The sequence below is a fragment of the Larimichthys crocea genome, chromosome IX (genome assembly GCF_000972845.2).
Source record: "Larimichthys crocea isolate SSNF chromosome IX, L_crocea_2.0, whole genome shotgun sequence".
In the NCBI taxonomy this organism is placed as follows: domain Eukaryota; kingdom Metazoa; phylum Chordata; class Actinopteri; family Sciaenidae; genus Larimichthys; species Larimichthys crocea.
Window position 1 is genome coordinate 8,734,172 of NC_040019.1, and position 22,935 is coordinate 8,757,106.

Consider the following 22,935-nt stretch of genomic DNA (forward strand, 5'->3'; position numbering starts at 1 on the left):
ATTTTTTTTACTGCAAATTCATCAACGTGGTCCATAAACATGCCGCCTGGAAATGTAATAGTTAATGGCAGCCATTTAACTTGTAACTCTTTTTTTAGGCAAAGGAATAAAATGTGACAAAAATGTTGTTAGATAAGAGAACATTGTGATTTGAAAAAGTCAAATCTAATTACTATAAAGAATAATTTTAAAACCATAAACAAACCAAATCATATGTCAGATAAATGTGTTGCCAGTCAATTAAGAGATGCTGGAACAATATTGCAGGATCCTTCACCTATTACTAGTATGAGATTGGAATAATTTGCCTTTAGATATTTGTTCTCAGTCTTCATTTCATGTCACGTCATGCAAATTTATCTTAAAACAGATTATACACGTTGCTATCATAGACCATTACTCTATAGTATGATGATTTTTCTCATGATTATTAAAACTCTTAGACCGTCTTATTTTTTCTTCGTATTGTTGTTGTGTTGTCTGTTGTCCTTTTGCTTTGTATTGTTTTGTTTTATGTTGGTTTTTGTGATAGCTTGCTCTGGGACCCCCTTGACAACGACATCTCAAGGGGCTTATCATGAGACAATAAAGTCTGTTTGATTCAGTAGAGTAACATCACTGTGGTCTAATGGGTTTTTATTGCTGTTCTCATGCTGAAAATATGGCTTTCAGCACTCCAGCAAATGTCTAAATACTGGAAAGGCTACAATTATTTTCCATAACGCTGTAAATTCTGCAACTGGAGATGCATTTCTCTCCTGCAGTCTCTTTAATCCAACATACATGATGACTTTTTCCATACCTACGATGACCTCCACTGCCACATGACAATTCCGATCATAGGCCTGGCTTGCTTCTTCTTTTTCCTTTTCTCCACTTCCCTCTTTCTGCTGAAGTACCATAGGGTAGAAATAGCTCCACTCCTCCATTAACTTCCGTGCTGCTGGGTCACTCATCTTGTAGGCCTGACCCGTCAGAGTGCCGCTCAGACCGTACGGGCTCAGGATCACTGCACACCAACAAAACCACATTTCATTTCCAGTAACAAGTATGTAGTCTTCATGAAATTAACTAAGTGTAACTTTACTTGAAATGAAGAACTTTAATTCATAAAAGGTATAAAAGGCATGTTGTATTGCATATGTTCATCAGTAATGTAAGATTTCATTACAGTGCAATCTTATTGAACATCATTTCTGTTTTCTTCAGTGTACATAAGCCATAGACAAATTCACTGAGTTTGTGGTGTACCTTGTACTGGTGTGATGGAGGTCTGCGCAAGGCGGATGTGTTGTTCTGTGACGTGGTATGCAGGCTGATGCTGGGCGATCTCCACACTCGTACACACATTGCTCTCCCCATGGAGGAAGAAGGAGAAGGAGCATGATAGGTGTTCACTGGGGACAGAAGACAGTACAGGTTTAACAGATGAGACCGCAGAGGGGCAAAAACAGAACAGCACAGGAATGTGCTGTTGTATATCTTCTGTGTGTGTGTGTGTGTGTGTGTGTGTGTGCGTGTTTCAGGTCTTATTGTCCAATTTAATTACACGTACGTTTACCTAACTGTTAACATAATTTAATTGAGATTTGAATTGAATCAAAATTACATTTAATGATGTTAAACCTGAGATTAGATAAAGCCATAAATCACAGCTGCTGAAACAAATGTGCAACATGAATATGCCGGTCTTTCAGGCAACGGCATGACAGATGATGAGTGCTTTTCTCCAAATAGCAATTTAGAGAACACACTCAGAATGAGTTTCTGTAAAAGCCTCGCTCAGCTCTACCTACATTGATCATCTTCATCGTTTCCCACATGGGCTCCTTATTGCAGGTATAAATCCTCATTTGCTTATGACTGATTGTGGTGACTACATGTTTACATATGCAGCGCTCTCTTTATTACACAGCCCAGGCATAGTTCGTCATGCATTGCTCTTTTTTTTTTAATTACGGAAGAGTTATTGTAAGGGCCTTATTGCAATCTATATACCAGTGGGCGGGCTGGACATCATTAACTACCAAGACGGTTTTACTGATGTATATTTTTAATCTATAAAGCTCCTTGCCACCTTGGTTTTTATATATCAGACTGACAATAAAGTCAGCAGGTACTGTAATCTCCTTGTGATTACCCTGCTGCCTATGCAATATCTCCTTTGCCCTGAGGGAGCTGGACCTCCATTTGAGCTGTAATGGATCATCAAATTCAATAAAATAGCCGGTTCCACAGTCACTCATGGGCAGAGCTAAACACAGTCTTGAGGGAGCCAAATATCTCATGGCATTGACCGTGACAACCTCCAGATGGCGCTGAAAGCACCCAAAGAGAGAAGAGGCCAATTTCTCTGCCTCATAAACATACCCGATGCTCCTGGAAAAAAAACAAAAAACAAAACATGCCCTCATAACAGGTGGTTTGGACACAGGTCTGCACAATCACAGGAGGGAGAGCGGTAGAGCTGAAGCACACACAGGCTGCGACAAACTGGCACACACACTCTCTCTCTCTTATACACACACAGCACTAGTCTATCATCCCCACAATTCACATCTCTACAACACATGAGTCAAAATGCTTTCAGTGTCACTGCCCTCTAACCTTGTCCTCAGTGCATCATTACACCATATGAAGAGCTATATATAGCTGCATGGGGAAGCTCAGTGGAACAGCTGCAAGTCAAGAGTACCAGTCCAGCAAACTGCACATACGCACAAACAGTCATTATAAATTATGGATATTTAACCATCTATTGAAGCGCATAAAGGCTCCACTCATCTTCTGTGTTTGCATGGATTCTTCATACAGATTAAATAAGAATATTCATAGAGGGTTTCCTTTATAGACATGAGAAAGAGCACAAATATGTTTTTTTTTAAAGGCACACTGGCTAACTAGTTGATAGACTGATAGACTGTTTGTACTTCACCATGTTACACCCTCTGTTCACAGCTCTGGCACAGATTAAATAAGGCTGTGAAATGAAGCAGCCATTAGAATTTATTTCCCTCTTGTGTTGATAATTCTGTTTATATTGTTATTGTATACTTTTATGAGATGTGCGTATACTGATTGGGACTGATGTGTGTATAGAAATCATGACTCCCTTAAGACCCCTCATAAAAACCGCAGCTCTGGCCAGAAAGCAGGGAATTATTGCCTGAAATCGTCTTTCTCTTTTTGTATCAGAGCCGACAGAATTATTGGCTGGATACTTTCGATATTTCAGCTGTAATTACGGTGTGCTTATAAAGAACTGTTCACCTTGGTGCCCTCAATTAAACCTTTACATTTATCACAAAGCAAAGTCCAAAAAGGCTTCTGATTAAAGTCATTATTTGCAGAGAGGCTGTTGGGTAAACAATTTGATAAACTGCGCAAGCAGCTAGTCTAACCATTAACTAATGTGCAACAATTATGACCTAAGAGCTATGATAACTGCAATAAAGTGCAATTAAATGTGAGTCAGGGAAAAGCAGGACTACAAAAAGAGCATCAAACTGTAGGCTGACGCAGCTGGGAGATTGATGCTCCCTGTCCTTTTACAAAGGGCATTTTTCTGCACAGTAAGCGGGTGTGAGTGTGTGGACACACTGGGCTCCTTGCATCCTCAGGGACATTTGTGCAATCGGCAAGCGTGTGTATATGTGAGAGAGAGAGACAGAGAGAGAGCAGTGGACATAGATGTGAGGCAGCTGTGTGTGCTGGGCTGTATGAGTACAGGTATTAATAAATGAAGAGGAGTGATGGCTGAGACTCGCCTCAGGGCTGACAGTACTGGAGAGAGATAGAGAGAGGAGACAGAGAGAAGGAAGGGGTGGGGGGGGGGGGGGGTGGTGGTTGAGGAGGCTGAGAAAAAGAAGAAGAGTGAGAGGAGGAAGAAAGGAGGAAGAGCAGAGTAGAAAGAAAGACGGCATTAGAAGGAGATGGAGACAGAGTGAACACCAGAGGTAGAAAAATGAAGGAGATGCATGAATAAGACTGAGACGGAAAAGCAAAAATAGGATAGAGGGGAAATTAGGAGGACAGGGAAAGATACAGTGTAAAATGAGGAGTGAGAGCAAAATGAGTGTGAGAGAAAGAGGAGGAGGAGGTGAATAATTCAGTGCCACGCACTGCAATTGCTGCACACATATCGATGAGATCAGAGTTTTAATGGGTGGCTACTGAGCACAATTTTATGGTGAAATCAATCAGGGAATGTAGAGCCGAGGAACACACACGTCACTGTACATGTGTGTATGTGTATGTGTGTGTCTATTTCATTTGGCTTCAAATGTACAGTGAGTGCTGAGGCTTATATGACAGCGTTAGCAGCATAAATTCAGGCTATCATATGTATGCAAATGTGTATATACGGTATGCGTGTGCACAACTCATAAACCCGCAGTTATCCAAGCAAAATGCGATCACACATACGTGTACATCACACGTACGATTGAACGCTGATGGAAAAAGAAAGATAAAGCGACCATGTTGGGTTCCTGTGACAACATGTGTCTTTCATGACACTACCAGCCAGCCAGACAGCCAGCAGGGGAGCTGCTTAATGTCCGACATGCATCATGGAGTTGACACACACGCATCTGTGTGTACAATCACATGCACGCAAAATAACGACGGTTATCTTGGTTGTCGGGATGCTCTCATGTCTAACTCAGTGGGGGGAAAAAAAAATAAAACAAGATTAGATTAAAAGAGATAGAAAGCAGTAAAAAAAAACGAGACACATAAAGCTTCTATTTCCACTGTTAGAGGCATCAAACGCCCATGATGTGATAGCATCATTAACTACAGTCATATGCACTAAGCAGGCATGATAACACTTTCTGTTTTTAATCCGGGGGATTAATCTCCTTCAATCTGTACCTTAAATTCTCTGTGTGCCTCTGTGTGCAGCGTTATTATGAGTTATTTCAGCCTAACCCTTCCTACACAATCTGAGCACATCTCTTGGAAACACAAGAGCGTAGACACCGCTCTGGTGTCAGCGTAGAGGACGATGTTTACCCTCTTGTAAGCTCTTGTGAGCAGCATGTATACACATGCTCTAAAAGGTCCTTCCACTGCACTGGCAGTTTATCCCATACAAACAAATCCTACCAAACATGCATAATACTCTCAGGCTTATGCAGGTGTGTGCATATGTTCCTGCATGAACACACGCCACACCAGTATTAACACGAGCATAAGGGGGGGGGTAGTCAGCTTGATGTATTATTCAATAGCCCCAAGTGGGTGGCTTTAGCCAGTGTTGCTATCACAATGTTTGCTCTCAAGCACCGCTCTATTTATATGGATTCACAATGAAAAGGTGTCATGCTCAATGACACCACTCATTGCCCTTTTTTAGGAGCACAAGGAGCTCAGAAAAAAAATATATATATCAGTCCGTTTTGAAATTGAAATAAGATTTCTTAGATTTCGAACGACTGTGAATACTCTGTCAGTCGGTTATTCCCACACAAATGTTGCCAGGTGGAAAAGCTTGAGTCGCTAACTTCAGTAAGAAAATCAGTGCGAGCTACCACAGGCTTTTACCCTCATATCTGTGGTCCTAATTAAAAAAGAGGAAAGGGATCTGTTGGTAGGTTGTTGCTGTGATGTATCACTGTCCTATCTATTGATCTGTGTGTTTTTTTTCCCCCTCTGCCCTCTCCCTCTCTCTCTCGATGGTTTTTCTTGGTATATTAAAAAATCAGGGACATAGCTCATCACATTCTCTCTGTTTCTTTTCTCTAAGGAGGTCCAAGGCACACGAAGAACAACACGTTTCAATGGAGAAAATGCAAATAGTGTAGTGATACAAATATTTACCAAGGTTAGTTATGAATGAAAGGCTGGTAAAAATGGACTTTCACAACCCAGTAAATTGTGAAAAACACGCAACAAATCGGATGCTGTCTCAATCCCCTGTGGTGCATTAATATTCGTATGGCTCACAGAGCATGTATTCAATCAATGAGCCTCTGCATAGACCTGCGTGAGTGAGTGAGTGGCTTCTCTATAAAAGCCTTTTTACTACTAATGGACTAACACTCATACATAATACTACATTCATCAATGATGGCAAAAGTGGTGTTTTTATTGTTATTTTTACCTACACATAGACACACACACAGACACACACACAGAGCTGAACCTTACCTTAAAATCGCTCTGCAGAAACCACAAATCTAATTTTGAATTTCTGGAACACCTGAAATTATGCTAAATTTTATGACAACCAGGATGTTTCAGCAAATTAATCGATGTAGGTCTATACTTCCATTATACATTTCCACAAATGAGCTCCAAATCTTGAATTTTCTGGTATAATGTTGGCAAAAGTAGTTGACTGCAAGTATTAAATAATACAAAGAAAGAAATACCTCATCAATAACTAAATACTTCATCAATAAGATTACCTTTTTTACAACTGGTCTTCCTTTTGCCGATTAGAGTTTTTTAGTCAGTCCACCAGTCCATCATTCATTCAGTCAGTAACTCATTTATCAAACTTATTCATCTGTCTGCCAGTCTGCAAGTTTCCATCTATCAATCAGCCACTCATGGGGCCATTTTCCTTGTCAATCACCTTTGTAACTGGTCAAATAATCAGCTGGCCTCAAAGTCAACCGGTAAGAAAATCTTCCGTCACCACATCTAAGAGCTTACGCCATTAACCAATCAATAACCTTTTTCAATGATAAAAGTAAAAAAAAAAAAATAATAAAACAAACAACTGACTGCCTGAGATAAGAAGTATTTATTTAAGCATCACAGGTTGTAATTTTATCTATCTTACTATGACGCATTAGCATTTGAAAGAGGAACAAAGGCTAAATGAGGAAGAGGTGACTTTCTTTCTCTCATTGCAACTCAAGTTTAAGTTTTTAAGCCCCTGAGCAAAATAGGTCATTTGGTAATTCCTATATTTATAATTAAACTCCATTAAATTTAACATTTTTTGATATTGGGGTGGGGGCTTTTGTACAAGCCCACACTAGCCTCTCTTTCCTATGCATATCAGTTTATCATACTATTTTACTTTACAAAAAATAAAATCATGCCCAATATAGTAATGTTTTGAGGATAGAGGAAATGTTTTTCCTTTTTTTGTTTTCTTTTGTTTTGTTTTTATTTCTGGAGATTCTGTGACCTTGTGATGTGGCCTAACACCAAATGTTTGTTGCCTAGGCGATAGCTAATATCTCAATGTCATTGGTCCCCAAGGAGAGGAGAGGAGAGGAGAGGAGAGGAGAGGAGAGGAGAGGAGAGGAGAGGAGAGGATTTCTGCTATTTTAAAAAGTAGTTTAAACAGCGAGTGCAACTTGTTTGTGTCTCATGGTCAGCTCTGTTACACATATGTTACATATAAAATATGAACATTATTTATTCACGTGTAAGACCATTAATGCGAATGAAAGCACCTAGATTAACAAATATACTGTACTTGGCATGCATAGAATTGACTGAGCTAATGAGGGAGACAGCCTCTAATACATCCATTCAGACGCCTATGGTAATGATTAATTTACGACCCCCCACCTTCTCTGATCCCCACCTCCCCACCACACACACTGAGCCTCCTCCCTCTCCCTCTCCCTCTCATACTCTCTCTGTAACTCTCTCCCTCTCTCTCTCTCGCTCCCCTCAGCGTCTGATGCAATCCGTTACCAACCCAGAGTGCTTTCCTCCCATTCAGACACAAAGAGAGCACAAGTGTTGTGCTGAGAGAGGAGTTGGGGGTGTGTATATGTGGAGGTGGAGGTGGGGTGGAGGTGGGGGGGGCAGAAGAGGAGGGTGGTTTGGATGTGTCCTGGATGTGCCAATCCTCGCCGTGCCCCTAGGGATGCATATGAGATAAACACCAGATAAGCCTGACAAAGGCAGCAGCGCCAAGGCACAGGAGTTGGCACGGGTGAGATGGCATGGCATGGATATTAGCAATGAAGCGCCCCCTGTTGGGGATAAATGGCACAGTGTGGGAGTGAAGAAGAGACAAAGGAGCTGGTTACAGCTGAGGCAGGAGGTCAGTGTACGCCTAACTGAGCAATGTTCCCTCATGGCATGAAAACACTGATGGCAAGGGATCTGCAGGGGTTCTTACCGCTCACACTGTCAAGTGTGGGGCCTTACTCTGGGAGTAAGGAATGGTGTGTGTGTGTGTGTGTGTGTGGGAATTTAGGCCAGTATATGTGTTTGCATGTGTGTTGGGAGCAAGCAGTGGACCACGTGGAAAGAAAAAAAAATCATGGTCCATTTATGCCATGTGATAACATGCAACAGCAGCAGAGTGCAGGCATGAAATAGTATGACACGCTACATAAGATTTGTATTTATTTTGCGTCTACGTCTATGTCTCACCTTGGGTCTTGTGAAAGGTGCTATATAAGTGTTATTATTATTTATCATTACATGTTCAAAAAATGTTTCTCTCCTTCTGCCTCTATGTCCCTCCTTCCAGGATGTTCAATAATTCACAGACAGAGAGAGTCGAGATTGGCTCAGCAGGGGGCGTACCAGCTGACAACATATTCATACAGAGCTGTCAAAATGAAGAAGAATTACATGATGTATAAAAGAGACACACACACACACATGTAAATCTCTGCATTCACTCAAATACTGAGCGTAATTTCAGAACGTCTGAACTCAACATATGTTTACATGCATACAGTGTGTATGCACACACACACAAACACACACTCAGGACCCAACGTCTCCACACCCTCCTACTTCCCACATTAATTATTTAATGATCTTTTAGTGACTGTAACTATTGGGTTACTTGTAAGGTTGGTCTTTATATTGTTTTGTAAGTTTCTCCTCTTTTCTCTCGTCAAACCAAAGTCTTAGCCTTTTCCAGTGGGATAATTAATGAGCAACTTCCACTTGTCACACAGGATAATGCATGCAATAAATGCACACCGAGGTACAAAGAGAATGTGTAAAAAGATGTCACAGCATCGGAGAAGAAAAGAAAAAGACGTCCATGGTAATTAGAACTGTGGTCACCTTGTGTCGCCAGTGAGGCTGTGAGATAAAATGTTAGATGTTTGGTGTACATGTAGAGTCTGAAGTGTTTTTAGGACACATAGGCATGCCTACATGCATTCATGTCAACCTAAGCTAATGTGCAAGATACTAAAAGTAAAAATGAAAAATAACTAAGCGCTGGACAACCAGAACAACTCCAGTGCACATTGTTTCTGTTTATATCTTTTGGAGGGATTAAACACTTTTAACTTAATGTGAAAATCTTAATGTTTATGTGATAATTTAATAGGTTATAATTCACATTCGCACGTCCTTTCTACACTCATCAAATCATTCTGTGACTACCTCCTTACCTGTATGGAAGCATCGGCATTAATTATGTTTCTCCACCAGTTTAATCAGGTGTTTTTCCTTTAATTCATCACCTCATGTGTGATTTATTTTTACAAAAACCTAATCATACTCACAAAACGCTTCTCCAAAACACTAGATGTATGCAACACGAGTGACACGCGTTCTTTTTGAGATGTCACGGAGCAACAGCCAAACCTGAGCTTGTTACAGCACATCACAGCAGACTGCACTTGTGTCAGCAACTTTCCAGAGCGCGAGTTTCCTGTGCAGCTCTTGATTTGCACCGCCATTTGAATGACAATGCAATTTATAGTTTCCCCACATCAAAAACCAGAAAGCAAATATAAATAGAAGCATGATTTCTGTGTTTGTTGCCTCTAACAAGATTTCTAAAATAAGCCATTTGGCAGCTAAGTGGTTTCCTTGGAGTCATTTACTTGGATACTTTTGAGCATTTGAGCACAGCTATGTTAGAGATGTAAGGAATGTTGCATCCTCACCAGCAGGAGAAGCTAAAGTGGGCAGACTGTGCTGCGAGCAACAAGTTGAGCTACTGTCATCACACCCACCCCTCTTTTTACTCTGTTTCAGTCTGTCGCCCACACTGCCTACACAGTTACACAGTGTGACACTGACACACACACACACACACACACACACACACACACCCTCCCCTCACCATGAGAGAGAGGGAGAGAGGGAGAGAGAGAGAGAGGGAGGGAGAGCTGTGAGAGCTCAACTCAGCTCGGCTCTCACCTCTCACCGCCATTCACTGTCCTGGTTTTTAATAGTCTCACACCACGAGCCAGCCACTGGAACATCAAGGAGAGGAGACTCGGCAAATACTGAATCACATGAAAGCCATTCACACTGCCTGGCTGTGTCACACTTGCAGGCACATGATCACACACATGGACTCCTGTGGTGTATGTTTCTCACAGCATAACATACATGAAACCTAAGTCCAGTGGCTATATCTCAATGAAGCACGTGTGTGTAGGTGCGAGTGTAGGTGTGTGTGTGTGTGTGTGTGTGTGTGTGTGTGTGTGTGTGCTGAAACTTCTGCTTACCTGTTGCCCAAAGACTTTTCTTCCAGTTCATGTGGCTTGAAAAACCACTTGCCAATCCTCAAAAACCCCTTATCCATCAAACATCTGCAGCAATGAAGAAAAGACAAAAGAGGAAGCCAAGAGAGGAGATAAAGAAAGTTATTCATCACACAATCTTTATATTAAGTCATTTTTAACCCCTTGTTAACTATATGTATTGCCACTTTTCAATACAATACGTGATATGTCCTGTTTGTTCACAGTTCTTGTCTGCAAATGTTGCTCTTTTGGTATGTTTAAAAAAAAAAAAACTTATGTTCTTTTCCTTTTTTGAATCTTTAAACTGCATTCCCTGTGCTGTATTTGCTTCGTTATATCTTATGAAGACTTTTTAAACACACTGACAAGAGACTACAGAGACCGGCATATTTTTTCCACTTGAATTTATTGATTCGTACTGCTCCTTCTCTAAATAAACTAAACTAACCTGAAGAATGATTTCTCACCTGCACAGCACGTATAATAATCTTGCATATACAGTAAAACAACAAATAGTATTCTTGTGAGGTCTAGAGAGGTTTTGAACCCAAGGGTGATATTTATCGTAGCCTTTGGTGATGTTGTTTAGAATTCTATTACATTGCAGACTTTTTCTCAATTTATGGCCTTGTTATAAATTTCATAGCTTAAATGAGTAATAACTGATACTGTGTGTTTAGTTGACCTTGCAAATGTTGACTTATTTGAGCAAAAATGAGCCAGAAGAGCTGAAAAACACAATATTGACTTTAACTTTGGCTCTTTGCCTGTTTTATGATTTCACTTATTACATAAATACTGCAGCAAGGACCGTCCTTCTGCTACTTCAGACATGTGGAGTTTATGACATTAAGTACACAGGGAAAGGAAAGGTAATTTTTCTGCTAATCTGCTTTCCCCAAAGTGGTTTGCTCGATTGCACATAGCTTTCCAAAAACCTTTTCTTTCATCAGATCAAAATTTGAACACATCAAACAGTTCAGTCGTCATGCCCCCTATTTGGCTATCCCACCATCTGTGCACTTCTTCACCTCATTTCAGCCTCCTTTCAAAGACAAAACGAAATGCTCTCAGAACTTTGACTCATCTCTGTGAGCAGGTGCCAGTGAATTCCCTGCTGGATCCCCTGACTCGGGTCAAGGAATTACAAAATGATTTTATGGACCGCTCTCCTCTCAGCCAGCCCGAGCTATGCCTGCAGCTCTATCATCTTTGGTGCATTCTGATCAACATGCTTTCTTGGCGCGCCCTGGTAGATTTCCTGGTAGACAAGTGCGCCCCATCTTCAAAAGGCTGAGTCCACACCACAGCGGCATGAGTTCGATTCCAGCCTGTGGCCCTTTGCTTCATGTCATCCTCTCTTTCTCTACCTGCTTTTCCATCTATCCACAGTTGCCCAATCAAATAAAGGCATAAAAGCCCAACTAAAAAATAAAAACATGTTTTTTTGTCTCTCTTTGGGAAACAGCTCATTTTACAAGAACATTAACAAAGAAGTTGTATTTAATGTGGATTAGTCACATTGTGGCTGATACCTAAACAGCTTGATAAAATCAGTACTGGCCACAATACTGTATCGGATCAGTGCATCCCTAAGCACTCTCCCTTCATTGGAACCCTTACAAAGAATAAACTGCAACAGGGTTAACAGTGCATTACATCCATGGAGCAACTACTGTGAGTAAATGCTGAAGCTAATGTTGAAACGTCTCCAGGTGCAGCCGCTTCAATAACTACTAAATGCTGGCTCAAAAAATATTCTTAATGATTTGAAAACTAAAAGCAGCTCCTTTATTTATTATAACCCAATATTCTTTCACAACTTATACTACATGTCTATTGTTCACTTAACAGATCATCTGATCCATTGTTAATATAAAAAATAGTGATTAGAGCAGCTTTGAAGAGAAATACAGTATGTCTGAGAGGATGCATATAGTTCAGGGTCATATGACTAATGTTACCTTTTGCTAAATGTTATTTATATCTTTTGTTTCTGTTCCACTTCCAACTCCACACTTGAAACAAGCATGACATCACGCTTTCATACACTAACCCCTAAATTGACTAAGGCTTTCAGGATAATTTATGTCTACCGAAAACACTGCTGCAGTGGGCTCCTATAAATCTAGCCTTAGCTCCAGTGGCAGATGTCCCACTTCCTTAACTAAACAAAACATCTGTACAGTCTGATAATCCTGAGACTTCAACCAACCCCAAAAGCCCTCATCTCTGGGCTGTTTTTTCAGTCTTATGCTGGAAATGTCAAAAATAATTAACCACACGACAGAGTTCTCTTAGCTTACAAGCCTAAATTAGTGCACAGTACATCATGAAGAATTGACTGTAGAGCTTCGACTTGACAAATTCAGCAATAACCCACAAATTCCTCACAGTTTGTACATAAATTATATTATATTAGTAATTCCACTTTGTAACGTAGTTCTGAACATTTGATATTTTTAAGCGTTATTTTTGTCTTCTAATTTTACTGAAACATTCATATTTGTTTCATTTGCAATTGTTTCGATTCAATTCATTCAAATGTAATTCTAAATAATTACAACAATAACAACATTCAGTGACAGAGGTCAGTTTCATCTGTTTGATATGACAGAGAAAGTAGAAGTGATCCCCCCTGTGTTGAAATAGTAGCTATAAAAGGAGTTAGCTTCAAGGTAATAGGAAGGTTAATTCAGCCTGCCCCCTATGATGATCACTGATGCTTAACTTAATAGAGAGCAAATATGTGCTGCTTCATTTAACAGATGGCTCTGACTCAGAAAAGGAGCGCTTTGGGTACTTGAGCAAGTGATTCAGCACTCAGATTATAATTTCATTAAGGTGAAGCTGCTGAAAGATAACTAAAGCTGTCTATCAATACGACATTAAGTTCTTTTGTTTGGTGAGTTTTGTGTCTGCAAAATGTCATATTTGTTCATTTAAGAGACTTCATTTAAGAATTTTAATTTGAGTGCTTATTTTATTATTGATTATACTAAATATTAAAGATACATGTTTATTATATTATATACAACATGTTTCTAAATAATCATTTTAGCTTCTAACACCTCATATGTCAAAAAGTTCATTTATTAACCTTATTTATAATATTAATGAACTTTATCAGGAAAAGTCACTTTCTACACACAATGCTCATACTCTCATAAATTAGTAAAAACATATGAACTGAACTACTTAGTTTTAAAAGCATTATATAGACATTTAACAAATGGTATTAAAACATTATTATACAGCTGCACATAGATATAAGGACGTTTAAATTTTCAGTATCTGACAATCATTTTTACTTTTGCTAATAAGTTTTATATTGATACAATGGTATTTTACTATATTAATATTATGTTGGAAATAAATATTAATAGTTAAGGTATAGTATTTGGCTAATCTATTATCTGCTTACAACTTGTTTACAGTGTGTTATAAATCATTAAAAAATGTTATATACCGTACTCAGTATAGTATTTTATTTTGAAATTTCATAGTAGCGCAGACACAACGCCACATATATATTATACAAAGTTATACATAAAATATGGTTTACATTCTACATAAGTATGCTCCCAACATGTTTTCATATTCTATGTGTATCATCCAGCAGCCCTCACTGTGCAGCTAATAAAGTGCTTGTGGATAATATCGATGGTCGTACCTTTCCAGCAAGTTGTGTATGGCCTTGAAGAGGAGGGTCCTGCACTCGTAGGACAGCCCGCATTCCCAAAGTCCCTCCTCAGACACTGAAAGAAAAGTAGAAAATAATTATCCAGTTATACATCTCAATATTTTATTATCTTTCAGTAATAAAAGAATTAAAGAAAAAATGTTGTGCTATTTTCTGTGACAGCAAAACATCTGCACACACCAGCTTGAGGATACTAAACAAAACATTTAACTACATGTGTTTATGGCTCACTCTGTCAAAACATGCTCCATGTGTGATGAGAAAACCTGCACATTATATCGGAAATTACACTGAAGACGAGGTTGCGTGTGTGTGTGCGTGTGTGTGTGTGTGTGTGTGTGTGTGTGTGTGTGTGGGTGTACAGAAGGTGCTTGGCTGTATAGCTGTCAGTTTGGCTGCAGCAACAGCCCAGTCAAACCCCATGCAGTTGTCAACCTCTGTTAGCTGGAGAGTGAGAGTGTGGCTGTGTCTGTGCAGGCGGACACACATGCTTGCGTGCTCAGGTTTGTACATGCATACAGAGTTTAAACTCAACACTTTTTCTCTCCTGTGAAATTCAAGCACTCGAACACAAACATGGTCAAATCAGCTGCACTTTGCTTATGCTACTGTTTTGTCTCTTGACATGTCAGCAGCCGGTTCATATGTGTCAAACGTGATTTCTTTAACCCCCGCGACCCTACACCGGCACCAACCCCCATTGCGTCCTCCCAAAAAGAACACACACACACGCACAGGGGCCAGTTAACAGTGTTTCTCTTTGTTCTTTGCCATATACCTGCAGGGCTCCTGGAAGAACTGGAGGCTTGTGGGTGGGTGTTGTGTTTGCTTATAGGGTGGTGGCAAACAAACCAAGCATCACAGAAATACACAAGAAAAAGGGAATGAGAGACAGAGGCAGAGGCAGATCGCCTGGGGGATGGGTGACATAAACCACAGTAGAGGTTTTCTCTTTCCTCCTCTTTCTCCTTTTCTTTCTCCTCCCTGATTTTTTTTTCTCTCTCCTTTCTCCTTCTCTGTTGCTTTGTTGATATTTCCCTCCTGATTTTTTCTTCTTCATACCAGAGTGAATGAAATTTCCTTACTCGCCAGAATTACCCTGTAACCATGGAAACGCTGGCGGTGAGAACATGGCGCCCTGGCATTCAATTTCAACACTGGTCCCTCCCGCCCCTCACCCTCCTCCTTCTCCTCCTTCCTCTGTTCTATTGCTTCCAACACCCCTCCACCACCACCACCACCACCACCACCTCCCCCTTTCCTCCCCCACGCCCCCCACCCACCCCTCATTTACTCCTGCTTCAGGGCTCAGACAGGAAGCTCGCTCTAGCCAGCTCCTCTACAGAGGAGAGAGATAGAGCGAGCACCACGAGCAGAATGCCAAGTCTCCAGCAAATCCAGCTCATTAGCTCTCACTGTCTCTATATCTCCCTCTTTTTCTCCCTCTCTTAAAAATCCCCTAACTACTAACTTCTTCCCCCACTCTGCCAATCCTCCACAACCCATCTTCATTTACTCTCGTCATGACCAGCTCCACCGCGAGCTCTTGACCCCTATTATTCAAAAACTGTGTCAACCACGCATCCTCCAGAAAACTCCCACCCAAAAGTGGACACCAAATACCCGAGAGAAACGGACTTGAAGGAAACTTTTTCCACATTTGCTCCCCTAACTCCTGCATGTGCTTTTGTAGCTTGCTAAAAGAGCTGGTACGATATGATTTTACAAATCCAAACGGTAGTAGCGGCACATACTTGGATACCTGGAAAACACGCAATTCACATTAGACACTCCTGTTTATATTGTAGCTGTCAAAGAGCCAGCTCACTGCACCAAATCAACACATGGTGTGACAAATCACTCTTGCAAGCATACAAGGTCATGCACACAGCAACCGCACACAAACATTATAAATATAGAAAATGTAGTGTGAAATAAAACAATGATCTGATACATTAAAGCAGCGATGTCCTGTAGGGGTGTGTGACGCATATACTACAAGAAAACCATGAAGCTGTCATTTCACCAACAGTCAGTCAGTAACCACCGTGTTTTGAGTTTTTACTGCCTGTTAATCAGAGGAGGACACAAATGGCCCAGGGGAGAAGTGCACTGTAGACACTAAATGCACAGCTAAGTGCAATAGGGCTTTAAAGCATCATGATCCATCATTCATCACAGCCTGTGCTACAGGGAACTGCATCATGCCTGAAAGATCTTAAAGGAACTGGATGTAATCAGCCTCAGTTAGATTAAACTGAAAGCTCATCAGTTTTTAGATAATTAGCCAGATTTTTTAAAAGAGAAGCAGACTTATTTAAAAAATGATTTCCACGCATAAGTCCCGCATAGAGCCAAAAGTTATTCTTGTTTCCAATATTAGTAAGTGAAGAAAAAATTGGGAGATAGCACAAAATTAACTCACTGATCGTGCACCTCTGTTAAATAAAAAATATAGATTTTATTAATATTAAACAGCCTGTGCTGCAAACATTTTTTTAAATCCAAATTTGGCCAGAATAAACGCTCGTAATGTAGTGCATTATTAAATTATGAGCTAATTAAACAATAAAAGGTCCAATATTCAATAATTTGATATTTGTATTGTGCATACTGAATGTGGAACAAGATAAAAATGTCTGAGGCAAAAAATACAATTTATTGTAGTTGTCCAAAAACAGCGTGTGTACAGATACGCAGTGTGTTTGTGTATCAATGTTTGCCTCAGAACTGTGAACATATCAGTGTGAGAGGAACATCAGGCATCACAAAATGTCAGAACCATTATGAACGTGTGCATGTGTTCACTTTCATGCATACAGTGTGTGTGTGTGTGTGTGTGTGTGTGTGTGTGTAGGAACTAGTTCCCATAGTGCCTCACTGCATATGCAAGCTCTAGGCCTGGCTCTGCATGTGTAAGTGCTGCACGTGCGTACTCACGAATGTGCGTTTATTTCACACAGCCTTCCTTCCCCCATCCCTGTGCTTCGATGCTCTTAACTGCCGCGCCACCCCAAACACAAACAAGCAGTGATGGAACTGGGTCGCCACTACCACTCTCTATATTTCCACCTCTCTTTCTCTTTGTCTCGTCCTCTGAATCCGTCTCTCCATTTCTCCATGTGTGTTCAACCCTCTCTGTCTCTGTCACATTTGCATCCGTTTTTCAACTCTTGTCCCTTTTCCTCTTGCGTCTCCTGATCGTGTTGATCTCACACCACTAGAGGGAGTGACCTCTCACCACTACAATACTGTGCTAACACACCACAAAGATGGTATTGATCTGAGGGGGAGAGACGGCGGGAGTTGAGGTGTGACAACACTCTGTCTCGCACACGATGACCCCTCTCCACACGTTTCCTTCTCCTCTCTCTCTCTCCCTCCTCTCTCTCATTCACTCATTTGTCTTGGATCAATAGCACCAGCAGTCTTGGCGTCCAGTGGTGTCTCTGCAGTGTGCTGCACACTCTCACCGGGCAATGTGTGTGTGTGTGTGTGTATGTAACATTATGTGTAACCCCACTGCCACTTTACTAATTAGCTGCCCTGCTGCATGTCTGAGCAGAGGTTGGTCTCTGATTGCTGTGTGTGTGTGGGTATGTAGTGCCTGTGGTGCTTATGCATGGCACCATGCCTTGTGTGTTTTTACTAATAAGAGAGAAAGATTATGAAGCTGCACAGATGGACAGAAAGGAAGACGGGGGACAGAAGGACACGCAGGGAAAGAGGGACGAGGAAGATGATGATAACTCACAAGTGAGTCGACTAAATCTTAAAAACAGATTATACAGGACTGATGGAGCACATGTATGTTGGTGTCTGAGCAACATGAATATTAATAGTTTTAAAATCACCAGGTAAAAAAAAAAGAAAGTAAAAATACTTCCTCTTTATTTATTAATAAGTCCTCTTCACATGCACTCATCATGGACTGCCAACTCTGACATCACACACAACCAGGTTTATGATGTAATGAAAGTGCTGTGACACAAATGTGTCTAAAGCTCACGCTACATTTTTATGACACGTGAAACTGACACGAGTTTAAGTGCTTTATGAACATCCTGAAGTGATGGGTGAAGTCTAAATGTCACCAAAGAAGACAGGCCATAAAAGCTAACGGTTTCAAAAAACAGCATGGGCAGTAAGCTTCAGATCAGCACAAAACAAAGTAATTGTTAAGATATATTCAATCTATAATGATTGAAAATGGTATCAAACTCTGCAGATGTCTTGTTTTATTTCAAATGGATGTATTGATTGGCACATGCAGATGTGCAGATGTTCACTCCCTCCACTGTTTTCACTTGATGAATCTGATGTTTTGCTCTCCTGACTCAGCTGCATTCTGTACATAAAGGGGAAATTCCCAACAAAGACACGTATGTGTGATCTGAGCAAAACAGCAAAACGTCTAACAGAGACAGTTTCTCACCGAACACTCACATGGACGTCAGAAGAACAAAAACAATAGCGTGCTGGTAGACACACGAAGCCCAGAGGGGATTACTTATAGCCTTTACCTACATAGTGATAGCAGTTCACTGTCTTTGTGCTGGATGTTAATATGGCAATAACATGCTGTATTACCCTGGCACTGAGCCAGAGTTAACGCAGCTAGGCCAGCTGCGCTACAACAGCCCTCAATACAAAAAAGAAAATGGATCTAACCTACATTCATTCGTGTAAAGAATGGGTATAAAAGCACACATTGACAGCGGGGCCTGTTTTTCCACAGGATGTCAGGAGAACCTTTATGATGGAGCTTTTTTTTGAGAAACTTTATCTCCATTTGCACCTAAAATCTGCTTCCAATTTGGGTTCTTTGGTCATAGTTATAGTTTGAGGAGTGGCAGGCAAACATTAGTGTGTTGACTTTTTGCAGTTCCTCTACATCATAGACATTTAAGTTAATTAATGAATCATGAATCTTTGTGGTCGAAAGGGACTTTTTTTTTTGCCGATCTTTTTGTCAGTGTGCCTTATCGTTGTTGTCCTTTCATTCTGTTTTTCAGATCTACTACTGTGAGACACTCAAATCCTGATCTCTTCAGGATTCAACTGAGAAGGTCCATTTTCTCGCTCTACTTGACCAAAAGCAGGCAGATCTTCTATTTTCAGGAGCCTGTGTTGAATTGAAATGTTTCGTCTGTTGCCATCTTAATAAATGCTCCTAATATCTCTCCGCATAAAGCTGAGAGCTATCCCTAAAATAAAATTGGATGAGCATTGAGGCAGTATTAATGAGGCTTACGAAACATATTTCCAGCGTTAGAAACAAAATGTGTTCCTCCACTAAGCTGTGTGGTGGACAGATGATTTTCAAAAGCTTTCCCTGGAAAGACATCTTCTGAAGCTATGCTGGTACAAGTACAGCCAATCGTGGTTTGAGGGCAAATAAAGCACAGCACTCTGACCTGTTTTCCTTACAGCTGATCACTTACATCATACAATATTTCATTGGTGATTAAATCAAAACTGTTTATGTCTGTTTATCATCTTCTGACGTGGAACAAGGCTCCATTACTCATTAATTGCTACCATAACTCAGTACGAACGTCTTAACATCTGTTCAAAAATAAGCTTGTTCGTCATCAGACATGTACAGCACATTTCCATGGAATTTAGAAAAGTCTCCATCATCCACACAAATTCTTCAACAATTATACAACGGAACTGGCTTTCATGCACAGCTATTCCATTTGTTCAAATTTGACAATTTAGCATCAATTTGAAACAGCATGCCCGTCTTATGTAACAGCACTGAGTTTTTAAGCTTCATAACAGAAACTAGCTCTTTGCTTGAGCCCACTCTTCCTGTGGAAATCAGTGAAATCAGCAGCTGTGGAGTTTAGATCAAAGTTAACCTGAAAAGCAGTTTGTTTCTGTGTCACAGGGGTGAGAACCAAAACTACAAGCCTCAGTGTTTTGTTTTGTTTTTTTCAGTTTTTGTGTCCCATGAGCATGAAGCCGGCCGATGAGACATAAGAACAAGGATCAGGCGAGGTCAATTAACATCAAGTAGCATCTGACAACAGTAGCATAAGGACATGGCATCTGACTGTGCATTCATCCGGTGGTATGTAAACACCATGTATTTGTACACAGTGTTTAAATTGTGCATAATGATGTGTGTGTTTGTAATTCTCTGTATTCAGACATAAATAAAGACAGCATGTAATATGCTTGTTGGAATGTAATGCATGAAATACTACGCTTTGCAGCAAACTAAAGAGCAGGATGTATTTTCTTCCTCTTTCTGGCCTTGTTTTTATCTGCTCTCCATTAAACAGTAAACACTCTGCGTCCTCCACCCCCTACCCATGTGACAGTCACCCACACTGGTCTCATGCTCTAGTGACACCATTTCCTAAACTTTTCAGCGACACCTGTCAACTCAACACAACAGAGTCTCTGTCATGCCTCCAAACACAAAACCACCAACAGGAAACGCTTACAACTTGTGCTTAAAAGCCTTGAAGGTTGGCAGCCTGCTTATAAAAATCCAGTTAGTCCACCTTCAGGTGTAGAAAACTCCAGCCATCCAAACGTGAAATTACCAAATCATCTCACCTAATATATATTTACACCAGAACACATATATGTATTAGCAAACAAGTTGAATGCACACATGGCAGGCACTGAGACCCAGAAATCCCAGCAAGATGGACAGAGTGAGGGGCAGCAGTGACAGCAAAGAGGAGGAGGAGAAGGAGGTGGAGCAGCTCAGAGAGAGTGAAGGGATGAGGGGAAAGTCTGGAATCAATTAGGTGACTGAGCTGGAGTTGCTTGCATAGTTGTGGGAGTGAGTCAGGGAGAGAGGCAAGAGAAGGGACCAGGGTGTGAGTGTTGTGCCATGAGTATATGTATTCATATAAACACAAGCACACACAAAAGTAACTACAGTATACGTCTGCTCATTGAGTATTTGGTGACATGTCTAATTGTCCATGTGAGTGTTGTGTTAGTCTAAAATGTTTTTGGTCGTCCCCGTCCCCCTCCCTATAGCACCACTTGGAGCAGAAGAGTCAAGTTGCAGCCAGAAAAAGCCCCACCTCTCCTGAGTTGAGGTCAAAGTGGAGGGTAAGAACGAGTGGCTGGCACCAATCCAGGCCATGTCAACACAGCAGCTCTCAATACTCCCTTACACAACTTCCCCCCCTTTACTTATTCACACACCAGATTCATAGCACTTTGTTTTCTACCGCTGGCTCTGACGTTGGTGGGATTTGACATGAAATGCTAAAGACAAAAAAAAAAGAAAGAAAAAAGAATAAAGCACAAACAGGAACTTTGTGAGCACATGTTGTAAGAAGAACTGTCTTACATCTCGCCGTGCATGCTGCTGAGGTTTGCAGAACAAATCTGAATTTGCAGACATAACAATATGCACAGTTTGTCATGTCGCAGCTTTAAGTAACACAGATTGTGGTTTATTCACGGGCTATTATTGCTACACAGCATGTCATGCTGCTGCAGGCAATGACCTGGTGTGAATACTATAGGAAGCTAAAGCACCTCTGCTGCCAGCGTACATACGGCAGACTGATGGGAAAGGACAGAGAGGTAAATAAGAGGGGAAATCATATATGCTTGTGTAAAATAACGAGATGTTTAACGGGAGATTGAAAAAAAAGGAGTTTAAAGAAGCAGACGGAAAGAGGTATACAGTAACTAGGTTTAACTCTCTGAGGAGTCAGCGTCTCCATGTGCAAACAGGGATCTATTTCACAGGCAAAGCTGCACATTTTACACGCTCAAAATGTGAGGGGGGCTTGCAGGAAATAAAGAGGGAAATAAATAATTTAAAACAAACAAAGAAGAATCACTGAACGCACAATGCGGCACCACCATGTTAACGCTAAAAAACACCAGCTGCTTACATTTCCAAATTTTCTCATCAAGCCAATAAGACAGGCCGCACATATCACCATTGGAGTGTGTTCAAATTCAATTTGTGGTGTTGCTTTTTTTTTTTTTTTTAGAGAGAGAGAGATTAGAAACTTTCTTCTGTGCATTTCTACATTCGTCAGCTTGCAAAGGGTTTATTCCTTTCATTTATTTTTAATTTGGTAAACAGAAATGACACATGAGCTCTTTCATTTATCAGACCAATGCTGATTTGGAGTGATACTGTGTGTAATTCCAGGGCCTGTCATTACTGTAACAGCATGTTGACAGAGCAATTTATAATTTACAGGATATTTACTGTATTAATGCAGAGTCAATGGTGTAATTAGAGTGACTGCAGAGGATCTAGCTGGGGCTATTATACCAACATCACGAACAAAATGAGATTACTCTCCAATATAACCTGCTATAAAAGGGCCTGTGTGTGTGTTTAGGGGTTTGGGATGAATGTTGGTAGACATCAAGAGAAGGATACAAGGAGAAAGGTGGCGTGGAAAATAGGTCTGCGTGAAACAGAAAGATTGCTGAAAAGTCAAGACAGAAAAGGTATGGAAATAAAAATAGACACTGTGTGCTGCTGAAAGTAAAAAAAAAACAAGTGTGTTTGTGTGTGTATGTGTGTGTGCATGCATGTGTTGGCCTCTCGCCAACCCCAACAATCAAAAAAGAGACAACTGTGTAGAGAAAAGCCAACAGAATTATCCCACACCCTTACATAATTTGACAGTCACTTAGCTCATCCAACACACACGCACACACACACACACACACAAATCTTTTGATATTTGGGATGCTGTGGATGGAGGGATGCTAAGTGCTAAGTGCCAAGTGTTTTCCCATAAGTCACTGGGAAATGAATAAATGAATGAGACGTAGCGTGTGAAATGTTTT

At 40.6% G+C, this 22,935-nt stretch overlaps 1 protein-coding gene across 4 annotated transcripts in view; it reads right to left on the reverse strand.

The window, feature by feature from the left end:
* The window catches only part of LOC104924912 (mediator complex subunit 13L), a 72,746-nt gene that overhangs the window by 15,709 nt on the left and 34,102 nt on the right, over nucleotides 1–22,935 (reverse strand). For all 4 annotated transcript variants that reach the window (XM_019271730.2, XM_019271732.2, XM_019271729.2 and 1 more), the window contains exons 3-6: nucleotides 14,104–14,188; nucleotides 10,413–10,496; nucleotides 1,252–1,397; nucleotides 803–1,009 (exon numbers count right to left, since the gene is read on the reverse strand). In XM_019271730.2, coding sequence (XP_019127275.1) covers nucleotides 803–1,009; nucleotides 1,252–1,397; nucleotides 10,413–10,496; nucleotides 14,104–14,188 — 522 coding nt within the window. The remainder of the gene's footprint in view (nucleotides 1–802; nucleotides 1,010–1,251; nucleotides 1,398–10,412; nucleotides 10,497–14,103; nucleotides 14,189–22,935) is intronic.